General features: G+C 35.7%; 1 protein-coding gene across 9 annotated transcripts in view; it reads right to left on the reverse strand.

The window, feature by feature from the left end:
• Positions 1-12570, reverse strand: part of GOLGA4 (golgin A4) — a 71928-nt gene that overhangs the window by 17374 nt on the left and 41984 nt on the right. For all 9 annotated transcript variants that reach the window (XR_015274577.1, XR_015274576.1, XM_086844175.1 and 6 more), the window contains 4 exons: positions 8698-8876; positions 7491-7622; positions 6275-6430; positions 95-4173 (listed from right to left, as the gene is read on the reverse strand). Coding sequence is in view for 7 of the 9 variants with exons in the window: in XM_086844175.1 (XP_086700301.1) it covers positions 95-4173; positions 6275-6430; positions 7491-7622; positions 8698-8876 (4546 nt within the window). In the remaining 2 variants the exon portion in view is untranslated. The remainder of the gene's footprint in view (positions 1-94; positions 4174-6274; positions 6431-7490; positions 7623-8697; positions 8877-12570) is intronic.

Here is a 12570-nt window from a genome sequence, read left to right on the forward strand (position 1 = left end):
GTTGCAAACTGAGATTTAGAAAAGTATTCTGGAGGTTTTAGTGGATAGAGATAAAATACAGAAATGGTAACATGAACAAGAACAAAGAATTTACCTGATCTTCTGCTCCATTTCCTCTAAGGACTCCTTCTTTACTATGTCAAGCTCTTGCTGATGTTCCTTTCGCAGCGTACGTATGTCTTTCTGAAGATGATTCACCTCTTTGCGTAGTTTCTGTTTCTCTCCTTCAGTCTCTTCCAGTTTAGTCTGTAAGTCCTTCTGCTGGTTCTGCAAATCAACTAGTAACTTCTGCAGCTCCAAAACAGATCTGGCCTTTTCTTCAGCACTTTCCTCAAAAGCTTTAAGACTGTCATTTCTTTCACCCAATTGTTGCTGTAGACATTTTAGCTTTTCTTCATATCTTAAACTCGTATCTTCCATCTCAATCTTATGTACTTCATTTTTCTTCACTATATTATTTTCTAACTCTTTTATCTTCTGTTCTAAAGACTGACTGACTGCCTCCTTTTCCTGCATTTTTTTCTGTAAATCTCCAATTATATTCTCCATATCAAGATATTTTTGTTCTTTAACTTTCAATTCTTCCTTACTGTTTGCTAAAACACCACCACAACAAGCATGCTCATCTGCTAACAATGAATATCTTTTTGTTTGCTCCTCAAGCTCTTTCCTGAGACTTTCGGTCCTACCCTGCTCTTCCTCATGGCTCTTCTCAACACATTCTAGTTTTTTAAGGAGTTCTTTCTGTTTGTTTTGCAGTTCTAGATGACAGTCATTACTCTCTTGTTGCTCCTTCTCATACTTCTGCAATAACGCATCTTTCTCAGTTAAGTCCTTCTCCAGCATCTGCATTTTCTCTTTGTATGTCTGCTGGACACTCTCAAGTAAGGTTTTTTTTTCTTGTTCTACAGCAGCTTTTACATGCTCTACTTTTTCCAGCATCTCCTTCTCTAATTCTGTGGAATCTCTTATTGACTTAATTTTTTCTTCTAATGACTCAATTTTGGCTTCTCTCTCCCGTAATTTCTGCTCCAACTTTCTTAATTGATCCTCCCTATCTTGTTTAAATTGCTGTTCCTTTTCTTCCATCTGAGACAGTAATTGCTTTCTAATAGAACCTATTTTTTGCTCTGCCTTCTTTTTCAGATCAGCCAGCTTAGTGTTGTTCTCTGCATTCAGTCTCTCTTCTAATTCTTTCAGTTCTTCCTCTTTCCTTTTAAGTATCATTGACTTAGTTTGATCAAATTCCTTCTCCTTTGCTTCAAAATCAGCTTTCAATGAACCTATTTGCTTCTCAAGATTAAGCACTTTTTCTTCAGCCTTCTTAAATCTATTTTCTTTTTCAAAAGCCACCTTCTCTGCCTGATGGAGTTGCAAAGCTATTTCTTTTTTCTCTGTGTTTTTTTGTTCATTACACTTTTTAAGTTCCTCCACCAAGGAATCATTTTCTAAAGCTTTCTGAGCAATCTCTTTTTCTAGTTCAGAAATTTTTGCTGCTTGTTTTTTTAACTTTGAGGTTAACTGACTTTCTTCCTTTTCCCTCCTGTTTTGCTTTTGTTCCAATTCACTTTTTAAACTATCAAGATTCTTGCTTTGTTTAGCCAGCTGTTCCTTCAGTTTATTTAGCTCTTCATCTTTTTTACTGGCTTCAGCATTGCTTAATTCAAGTTTGCTCTGCAAATCTTTGATGGTATCATGATTTTGTGTAAACCTGGTTTGCGCTTTCATCTTCCACTCTGACAGCTGCGCTGTGCAATGATCTCTCTGATCAAGAGCTGATGCTTTTTCTTGACTCAGCATCTCAATTCTGGATGATAACTCTTCTACTTGATTTAACAATTGCAACCGATCCTCTTGATGTTGTTTGCTTAACAGAGATATGGCTGCTTCCTTCTCTGTTAAACTTACTGTGCTTTCAAGTCTAACATTAAGGTCAGTAACTGTTTTGTTGAGAGCAGACACTTCGGATTGTTTTTCCTGGAGCTCTTCCCTCATTGATGTCACAGCATTGATATTTTCAGATAACTCTTTCCTCAGCTGTGTTATGCAAGTTTCTTTCTCTGATGCTGCTTGTTGCTGATGTCCTCCCTCTTTCTGCAATTGTTCCTTTTCTTTCATGAGTCCTTCAATATCAGCTCTCATGGACATAATTAAATTGTCCTTCTCCTGCAGTTCTTGCATTGACTTTTGCAAAGAAGTAGTAGCAGCAGAATGATGCTCAGTTATTTCTCTAAGTTGAGCTTCTATTTCAGTTATCCTATTTGTTTTCATTAATATTGCTTCTTTAACTTTTGCAGTTTGGCGCTCACAGTCTGCAATTTTACTTATTACTATGCCAATTTTTTCACTACATTTTTCAATTAATTCATTGCCTTTAGTTTGCAATGAAGCTTCAGCACTCTTCCAAGCATCCAACTGGGCTGTAAGTTCTCCTGACAACCTTTTAAACTCTGTTTCTTTTAGCCGGATTGCCTCTATTTTTTTCTCGTAATTTTCATGATCTTTATACTGGGAAGACTGCACAGTCTGGAGTTTCTCTTCAAGGGTTCTCAGTTTATCTGCCAGCTCAGTAATTGCGGCTTTGTCCTTCTCTTCAACTGCTTTCTGTTTACTGAGCTGTTCCTGAAGTCCTGTCTGCTGTTTCAGAGACTGTTTAAGATCACTGTCCAATTTTTTCAACTGTGTTTTCAGGTCACTTTCCTTATCTGACGAAGCATTCACCTTAGCCATTGACTGCCTCAGCTGTTCTTGCAATTCCTTCAGGCACTCTTCCCTTTTCACTTGCTCTTCCTTCAGTTGGGTTATTTCTGTTCTGGAGTCCTCCTTTTCAGCACTGAAGATGAAAAGCTTCTGTTTCAGGTCTCCAATTTCCTGCTCTTTCTCTTGCATTTTCATATCATGTTCTTCCTTGAGCTCTTCAATCTGCTGATTAAGTTTCTTTTCCCAGCTTTGGTTTAATTCTTCCAATTTCCTCCTGTGGTCTTCAGCGAGACTGTCTAGTTGCTCTTTTTGATTAGATTCCAGTTTTGACACTGCATCATTGATTCCAGATGAGCTAGCATGTGCCATTTCCAAAATTTTAGTATTGAATTCACTCTCTTTCTGACTGAATTCTAACTGCTTGTTTTCAAGCTCTTTTTTAAGTTTAGCTTCTTGCTCAGCAAGTTTATTTTTGAAAGTCTCCTGCATATCTTTTGATTTCTGTTTCATTTTCTCTACTTTCTTCTCCTGACATTTCAGTTTACTTTCATACTCTCCTTGTAAAGCACTAGCTCTCTCCTCTGCAGCTAACAACTTCTGTTTAAGCTCTTCCACTTCCTTGTTCTGTAACTTCTTCATGTTCTCCATTTCATTTTCCTTCTCAGTCAGACTTCTCTTCATCTCATCAGCCTCTCTTTGTAAGTCCTTCAGTTGACATTCATACTGCTGTGTTAGAGTGGCTACTTTCTGTGTATTTTCACTGCTATGCTCCTCTAGTTTTGAAGACATTTGGACAAGTTCAGCTTCAGATCTTTCTGCAGATTCCTTCATTTTCTGTTCATGTGCTTTTAACTCCTCCAAATGTCTGTCTTTCTCCTCCAGTGACTGTTTGAGCTTGTTGAGTTCCTCTTTGAGTACCTTCTCAACACCTTGAATAGACACTTCATGCTCTTTTAACATTGTTTCAATCACTTCATTGTGCTGTTTCCTCTCTTCTTCCAACTTTCCTTCCATCTCTTGCTTTGCTTCATACATTTTATTATTTAATTCTGAAAGTTCTTGCTCTAAACCATGATGTCTTTTTAGTGCTTCTGATAGCTCAGAAGACAGTGCTTCTAATTCTGTTTGTTTCACATCAAGCTTTTCTAATGTTTTTTCATTCATCTCTTCTATGTGTGCGTGGAAAATTGTTTCTTTCTCTTTCAAAATGGTTTGTATCTCTTCTTGATGTTTCTCTCTTATTTTTTCTATTTCAGTTATTTGTTGTTGCTTTAACATTTCAAGTTTTTCTGTCCAAAGCTTTTCTTGCTGCTGTTTCACATTCTCCAGTTCTTTATTGTGTTTTTCAACCATATCATTGATTTCCTTACTGTGCTGGTATCTTTCAGACTCTGTGAGAGTATTTAATTCCTCTGACTGCTTTCTGCCATCTTGTGAATACTTTGTAAGAGAACTTTCCAGTTCAAGAATCCTCTGTTAGAATACAGTTTTAAAAGAATATGAATATTCAAAAGGTAACAATTGGATTAAATTTTTTTGACTCTTACCAGGTTCACATAACTACAGGTCACTTATTTCATTCTTTTTAATGAATGTCAACTTTTTCTATAAGCCTTTCATTCATCTGATTTGTTCTCATTTTTGTTTCCATTATGGAGAATTAGTTAATAAAAAACTTCCTATTTCATTGCAGTGAAAATAAACACAAAAACTTGAAAAGAATGTAACTAATTCAAATGAGATATTTATGAGAAATATGTTGCATTTTCTTCCTAAACTAAAATACCAACATATAGGATGAAAAATATAGGGAATTTACAACAGTATTATGGAGTTTTGTACCTGCCTACTGATTTATCATAATTCTACCTCCAATGGAAATGCTGCTGTAAAGCTTCAATGCTTCTATAGACAAAACTTCCGTAATATCTGGGAGTAGTGGAATAATGTACAAACTTGCATTAGCAGATAATACAGTCTTACTCATTACATAAAGCAAAGGACACGTCAAAATTTTAAGCATGTCTTTTTGCTTACTGTGGTGGTGCATTCTCTCCCTCCTTTTCAGGCTGCACTGATATCTGAGAAATGCTCGTTATGCCTCAACCTTGAAAAAACAGCACCTGAACTCACCTCTTCCCAAGCTTATCAGAAACCCTGTCTATTCCCAGGAACTGCTGCTGTCTAATGAACTTGGGTTTTCCTTACAAACAGCACTGGGAACTATTTTTCTTGCCTGAATGGCGTAACATCCCTGTTCTCACACTTTCAAAGAAAGTGCCAACACAAACTGTGGCCAGGATGGAACATTGCTATGACTAAACTCCTGTAAACAGCAGTCCAAAATAGGGCCCTTTGAGCTCTCCTGGACCACAGCAGGCTGCAAACAGCAATCTCCCTCTGAGTGGGACACCTGTCAGAACTAGCAAACTCTCAAGATTCTCAAATTCAAGATACTCAGAGGATTGACAAAATATGACAAATACTGGGCCAACAACCTCACTCCTTGAGGCTCAACTCTTCACTCATTGAGGAGATGCAAAGACATCCAAGGTGAGTATTTCACTTACCTTTGAGGGGAATTTTTCAGACACCTTGCTTGCACTAACTCTTTAAGTCTGTGTGCATACACATATGCTATATGAACAAATGCTATAGCGAAGCTAGGAGAAATGCTGACTGCTTAGATTTTTAAGCACCTTAGGTATCTATGTAAGTTAGACCTGCAGTAAGGTTAAGCCATTAATTTATAAGCTAAGTGGAATGCTGCTAAGTGTTTTCTTTGCTAAGTTGGTAATTTTAATTTATAGGTTAGGTTAAATGCTGTCAAATATTATTCCTCTGCTAAATTGTTAAGGTAACATTGTAAGGTATACATTAAGTGTTATTCCCTTATTAAACTGTTAAGTTTAAGGTATAATTTAAGTTAAAGTACTCTCAAGTTTAAGTGCTGTTAAACTTTTCAGCTGTATTCTTTTTCATCTCTGCTCTCACTGTCCTTGTCACATACACCTAAACACACACACACACACACACCCTAGATAGTTCTCAGTTCATTTCTGTTTGATTGCCTGAATTTTCTTTGGCTTTGTTGTATCTTGTTTTTCCTTAGTGTACTTTAACTGTCCTGTAAGTAGTAGAGTGAATCTTGCTAACGAACTTTGTTGTGCTGTCACTTAATATTAAATCTGGTTTTTAGGGATACCCTTGCTGCTGATTTTAAGTGATCTCAAACACTTGTTTGTAACACTTACTAAAGTATCCTTAAAAGCATTTGAAAGGTAGCAGTACCCAGAAATTAAACAGCCTGAAATTTAACACCTCTTTATAACATACCTAAAAATTAAGTAGACTGATACAAATTCATACCCCACACCATGGTGAAAAGTGAATGTATTTCTATATTTTGCCATCTAATTTTATATAAAACTAAGGACTGCAGAATAGCATGGCATTATATTAAACTTTTGTCACTTTAATCCCACAAAACCCAATCACAACAAATCACCATTTGTAAACTTGTCACAGTAAACACATACTTGCAAATGTTTAGTCTTTTGGAATCTTTACTCACAGTTCTACAAGTCTCTACTTCTTGACGCATCTTATGAACTTTCTTGTCACACTCAGACTGTACGGCTTTCTTCTGCAGCTCTAATTCTTCTAAGGCTAGGGATTCTTGCTGCTCTCGCTCTTGAAGGGCTTTTAAGCACTCACTCTGATTTTTCTCCTGCATGAAGAAGTACAATTAAACTATACACTATAAATATAGTCATCACACCTTCAAGAACATTATGATAGGATATTTTCAAATCAGTTAACAGGAGTCACACACTAATCACCTTTATTTTCTACACAAAAACACATGGAGTTTGTATTTCATCTGTGAAAACGTAACTGTAATAAATCACTTATTTTTTTTCTTGGAAACCATTTGTCGTTGCATGAAAAACAACGCAATCAAAGCCTTCCATTTTGGTTTGTTTAGCACTATTAATTGATAATAACAAATAACATCTGAGAGGAATTAAGTTGTTCTCACTTGCTTTCACTGCTAATATGTTTTTAAGCTTCTATTTCTTACAATTAAGAAAGTAATCTGTGAAACAGGTAGAAAAATATATTCAGGACAGGGTTGTCAAAGTCTCTCAGTCCTAGTCACTATCCATCATGGAGAGGCACAAAAACCAATCCACTATTTGTAACAGATATATATATATATATAGATGATATATATGCATATATGTTACAAATATATATCAACTATTTAGGCAAAATTACATTATTATTTATAGTGGATTACAGTTCATGAAAAAGTGCAAAGAATACCAAAATTTTTCCCAGTTTGACCTTGAAGAAAATGCTTTTTCTGATGTCAAACACTAGGAATAGTTAACCCTGTTCAAATAACACAATTCAACCAGACATAACTATACACTTTCAAACAGCCTCATTTTTCGTACTTTTACTCTAGTTGCTGGAGCTGATTGCTAATGATCCATAGGAAGATGTTAAAAAAACAAGTATAAATTTAATTTAAAAAAAAAGAAATAGTTTCTATAAGACAAAGCTGATATGGACCACTAATAGTGGTAAGTCATTATTCAGTCTGGATCATTGCAGCTGCTTAATTTTCATATTGCTGAAGTCTCTGAGCTATTCGACTTTTGGAGAGCACTCCTATCTTTGAGCGTAGAAGGACTCTCACTGTGGAATAGTGTCAACCCAACACTTCTAGTCCCAACTCACACTTAGCAAAATGTCTTTCTGTGTATTTCAGGTTTACTTACAAGAGCTGCCTTCATCTTCTCCTGGAATACCTTTTCTTGAGCCTGCAACCTCTCATTTAGCTCCTGATCTTTGGTAGCCAGTTCTTTTTTATGGATTTTTTCTAGTTCAGCAACTCGTTCCTCTGAAGACTTCTGTGAATCAAAGTAAAAAAAATAACTCATTTCAGAATATTAACTAACAAAACACTTTCTATTTTTTCTTAATAAGGAAGTAGTGTAACAGACAGAAGAAACCAGAACCATCTATTTCCTCCCTTTGAATAAGTTATGATCACTTGGAGTGCTTAATATTAAGCCCTAACTTAATGTGTTAAGTGTTGAGTAATGAGTGCTTAATTTAGCCCTTATTTTCAAGCCTGAAGTTATCCATCTTCCTTCTCAAGTCTTTCATAGCTGTACTAAAGAAACACCATCTTTTCTCAAGACTCTTCTTCCAAGGCAATCTTAGTGTATTCAGATAAAACGTGGTAATACACTGGAAAAGGAACTTTTTTGTAGCTTTCCCAGTATTCTTATTTCATAAGCCAGAAAAGTCAAGTGGTGATACTCTATGTAGACAGTTACCTACATTCATGCTTCATGTAAGAATAAGGTAAAGCACGTCAGTCGTCCTCTTAAAGCATCAGTGTATTCTCTTAGAAAAATTAATACCATTATGAATGTCAACATAAGAACTGTAACTCAGGGGTGTTCAAATTTACAGCTTTGCAAGACATGTGATGTACTCCAGCAATTTGTACCTAAATACACCACATGAAGCAAATTATAGAAACTTTTGACCAGCAAGTAATATGACAACAAGTTCTTAAACACATGTGCATTTGTACAGGTAAATATTTACACATAATCAGCTAGGATAATGATTAAAAGCTAAAAGTAATTAAAACCCAAGATCCTGGTGGAGATGTGTGAGCTTCCTGCCATTAATCTCTTCTTCTTGTCCCTGTTTAGTGTCTCAAGTGTACTTTTAATAAATAATTTAATTAAATACTGTAAAGCAAAGAGTAATACTATTTATAATTAATGAACTGATTTAAATTGCTGGAGCAAAAAAATCTACGAAGAGCTTTCTCTTTTTCATTAAGTAAATCTTTAAATCACAGAAAATAATTTTTATAGGTTTTCTTAATTAGCAAAAGCTTTATAACAGAGTTCTGCCATACTGATGTATTTTACAACAATGGCTTAATTGCAATAAAGTTTTTACCTTCATAATCTCAACCACCTCTTGTTTCACTCTGGTTAATTCCCGCTGAAGATTGACTCTCTCTTCTTCACTTGCCTTTTCTACTGCTTTAATTTTTTCATCCATTTCTGTCTGCAGTTTTTTCCGAGCTTCCTCTGTCTTTTGGGCAATACTTAGAGCCTTCTCAAGCTCTTCAAAAGCTGCCAAGAAAAAATGTACATGATAAGTGAGAAATAACTGTATATTTTGATAGAAGAATTTCACAAAAAGAGAAAAATGAACTTGGGAATTCATCAAGAATTCACATGTTCATTTTCTAGAAAGGAAAGAGAACTGACAAATAGATGTGAATTTCTTCCAATACATCCTGTAGCTTCTATTTCTTTGCCTAAAATCACTATAATATGCATAAACAATATTAATCAATGAACTATAACACCGCTCCCTATACCTGCTGAGTAAACTTTGAAGAAGTGGAAAATAGCTGCACAAAGGAAGGTAAATTGACACTAAAACAAGCAGACAGAAATAAAACAAGAGTGACTACTATAGTAAGTCAGTTATTAGTGGGTCATGAAGAGTTTCTCCTGAACAGAACACTGATGTATAATACAAGGCACTTTACATACCTCAGAGTAACTCCAAACTCTAAAATCTAGAGAATCGTTTCTTTAAATTGTGTTTCATAGCGTCCACAGAGATGACTTTGATAATTTCATTATCTCACTATTTACATTTAATGTCCACTTCTACTAGTGTAGTAGCTGAGTGTTAAGAAGACTGTGTGGCACTTCTAACTTCACAAATAAAATGTAAAAATAACAAAAATTTAAAAGTTAAGATTTGCCCCCAAATCATTTGAATGGCTCTAAGTTGCTTCAAAAGAAGATTCAAGCTGCAGTACTGAAATTAATTTACTCTTGCACAGGATACACAAATCCACTGAAACACATTTTAATTTACAAAACAGAAGCAATAATTCCACAGCTTCATCTCATGCTAAGGAGAAGTATTCTAACATGCTTTATTCACTTCACAGATAGTAATTTAGATATAAAAAGAAACCAAATAAATTCCAGTACTGTGAGCTTGTTTATTTATTCAATACCCCTAAAACTCACTACAAATGATGCCAGAATCTATACAGAATTACACAAGACTAGAGTTTAATCATTATTAGGGAAATCTCTTTTCCTGAATGGATCATGAATGTGGAAAACCCCTGCAACATCTTAGAAAAATTCAGTCTCAGAACACTCTTCTATATATGTTATGCTTGCATAGCAGAATTATGGCAAAACACGTCTGTAAAATTCAAAATCACAATACCAATATCAAGACTGCAACTTATCAGAGCAAACCCCCTAAAAATATATTATTCTATTATACCCTGGACTATTTGGACTCTATTTTGCAAGGAAACAGAAAAAAAAAAATTTTTTTGAAGTGTTATTTGGCATGCTAAGCTTTCTTCCAATAAATTCTGCCCCCAAAAGAAAAACATAATAGACTCACATATCTCTAGTTTTATTTATTCATCATTAGTTAGTAGGCATTCACAGCAGTTATTGCAATCTTTGCTTTTTTGAAATTATCTTTAATAACATTCTGGCATGTGTTTGAGAATTGAGCAATAATTTCCATTCCACAGCTTTTGGTAACATTGATAACTCAAGATTTTAACCATAGTCTATACTTTTGAGGCAGTGCTGCAAATACATTTTCAAGTAACTTGATTTCATGAAACAGGATTCACCAAAATTCTGACCTTTTACAGAATTTTCTTCTGTTTTTTGAGGAAGCCTTTTTCTGACTACTCACAGCAACAGTCATGTTTTAAGGCAAAATGAGGCTGTTATTGACTCTGGCAATACCAAAGCAGACCAATGTATCCACTCCTGGCTCTGCTTAAATGCTAAAACTATTACAAAAAATTAAGATCACTGGAGATTATTTCAAGCAGGAAAACAGTCTAAAATGTAATACAACCATGCACAAAGCTTATAGCTCCTTATTTTGCACAGTACTTCACAGCCCTATCAAGGCATTTGCCATCTGCAATCTGCAGGACTTAAGTTCTCCCCCCTTGCCACACCAGGCACAAGTTGATTATGAACACAGCCTGCAGAACTGTGGCTGGAGAATGGTAATGACTTCCCTGATGCTCGTCTCAGTCCTAACAAAAGCAGGCCAAGAAAAACTGGTGAAGTCCTTCAGTATTACAGCATCATCTTCTTTCAAAACCAAACAAAAAACCAACTAAACAAGCAAACAAAAATATAAAAAAACCAAACAAACTAAAAAACCCCACAAAAACAAAAACAACCTCACCCTATGGACCTTTGCACAGTATAGCTTGAAACTAAAGCCTGCAAGTAGAACATTAAGTTATTTCACTTTTCCACACACATTTTCTGATTCTTGTTCTGAGCATCATGCACATTGTTTTCATTTGAGAAACCTGTTACTTCTGCAAAAGGAAACGGAATACATTTGCCATAGCCCACAGATCAGCCAAAGAGAAAATCCAGGTTCACAATAGGATTGATTACTGATATGGAATTGCTGAGCAACATGCAGTACAAAAGCTGCATCACCATAATCACAAGCAGGATGCTAACACAAAAACTAGACAAAAGCTGATGGTTAAAAAGCCAAGAGGCTATGAAAGCACATAGAAGCAATATTTCACAGAAACACAGTTAGCTCTCTAAAAGTTAAATTATATGCATCTCAGGCACATTTAGCCCTTAAGGAAAACAGAGTATTTTCATTCAAATTAGTTTAGTGTAGCTAGACACAACCAAGTTTCAAACCAGCAGAGGGCTAAACTATCATCAAGCAGACAGAATGTGGTCTCCATTATCGCTGTTACTTTTAATCTGTGAGAGATTTTAATTCTACAATGTATCAAAACATGAAATAAAGTCCATGTTTTTATTCAAATATACCTACTCTGAATGCAGAGAGTAAAGGCACTGCCTCTGCATTCTTCTCCAGCGTGCAGCACTTTGCTCAGGGAAGATCTTTCAATCAAGTATTGGTTGAATGAAGTCTCACAAAGGCACATTAGGAAATCAGAAATAGGAACAAGCACACCAACAGAGTCCCAGGTGAGTCCTGCTAAACCCCATTCATATGACAAAGCCAGACAAACTGAAAACTTTCCTGTGCAGTATGTAAATCACAAAAAAATGAGTCTGAGCACAGTTTAAGGAGTGCAAGGTTTGCAAATCCTTTTTTTATAAAACATGTGCTGGAGAGTTGACTATTTTACCTAGGCCACTCGAAAGTACAATCTCAGCTCCCTTTGCCTTGCCCCTCCCACCCAGAGGAACACCCAGGTGCGCTGCAATGCCGTCTCGTTTCCTCTGCTGGCACCGCACACCTTTTCTCTTTGCCAGCAGTGCCTCCTAGTGCCAAGAACTGTGAAGGAAGCAAGCCAGCTTTGAAAACCAGCCGGCAAAGAAGGGGTTACAGGTGCAATTTCTGAGTGCTGAGAGCAGGCATCATGTCCAAATTTTGAAAAAAGGTTGAAATCATTCCTGTAGCTTTGTGCATCTAGGCAGGATTTTAAATGTACAGTCCACGCCTGTTTTTTTTTTTTTCACTGAAGAAAGGTGCTAAGGAAATGTTAATTAAGCTTGCAAAATAAATGCTGCCTACAAATAGGATTTGCTTTCTGAAGACTTTGTTTGCTCACAGAATATAAATAAGTCAGTAATCTGCATCCTAAGAAGTCAAAGTACTTATACTAGGTAATCTCAGGATAAATAAACTTGAGTTTACCTGGAAATTTACAAATACTAAAAAGATCTCTGTTGAAGTAAAAAAAAAAAAAAAAATGTGTTGCAGTTACCTCAAGTAGAAGTGCCTGAGAAGCACAGGATTTAC

Source organism: Cyanistes caeruleus, chromosome 1 (genome assembly GCF_971803275.1).
Source record: "Cyanistes caeruleus chromosome 1, bCyaCae1.hap1.1, whole genome shotgun sequence".
In the NCBI taxonomy this organism is placed as follows: domain Eukaryota; kingdom Metazoa; phylum Chordata; class Aves; order Passeriformes; family Paridae; genus Cyanistes; species Cyanistes caeruleus.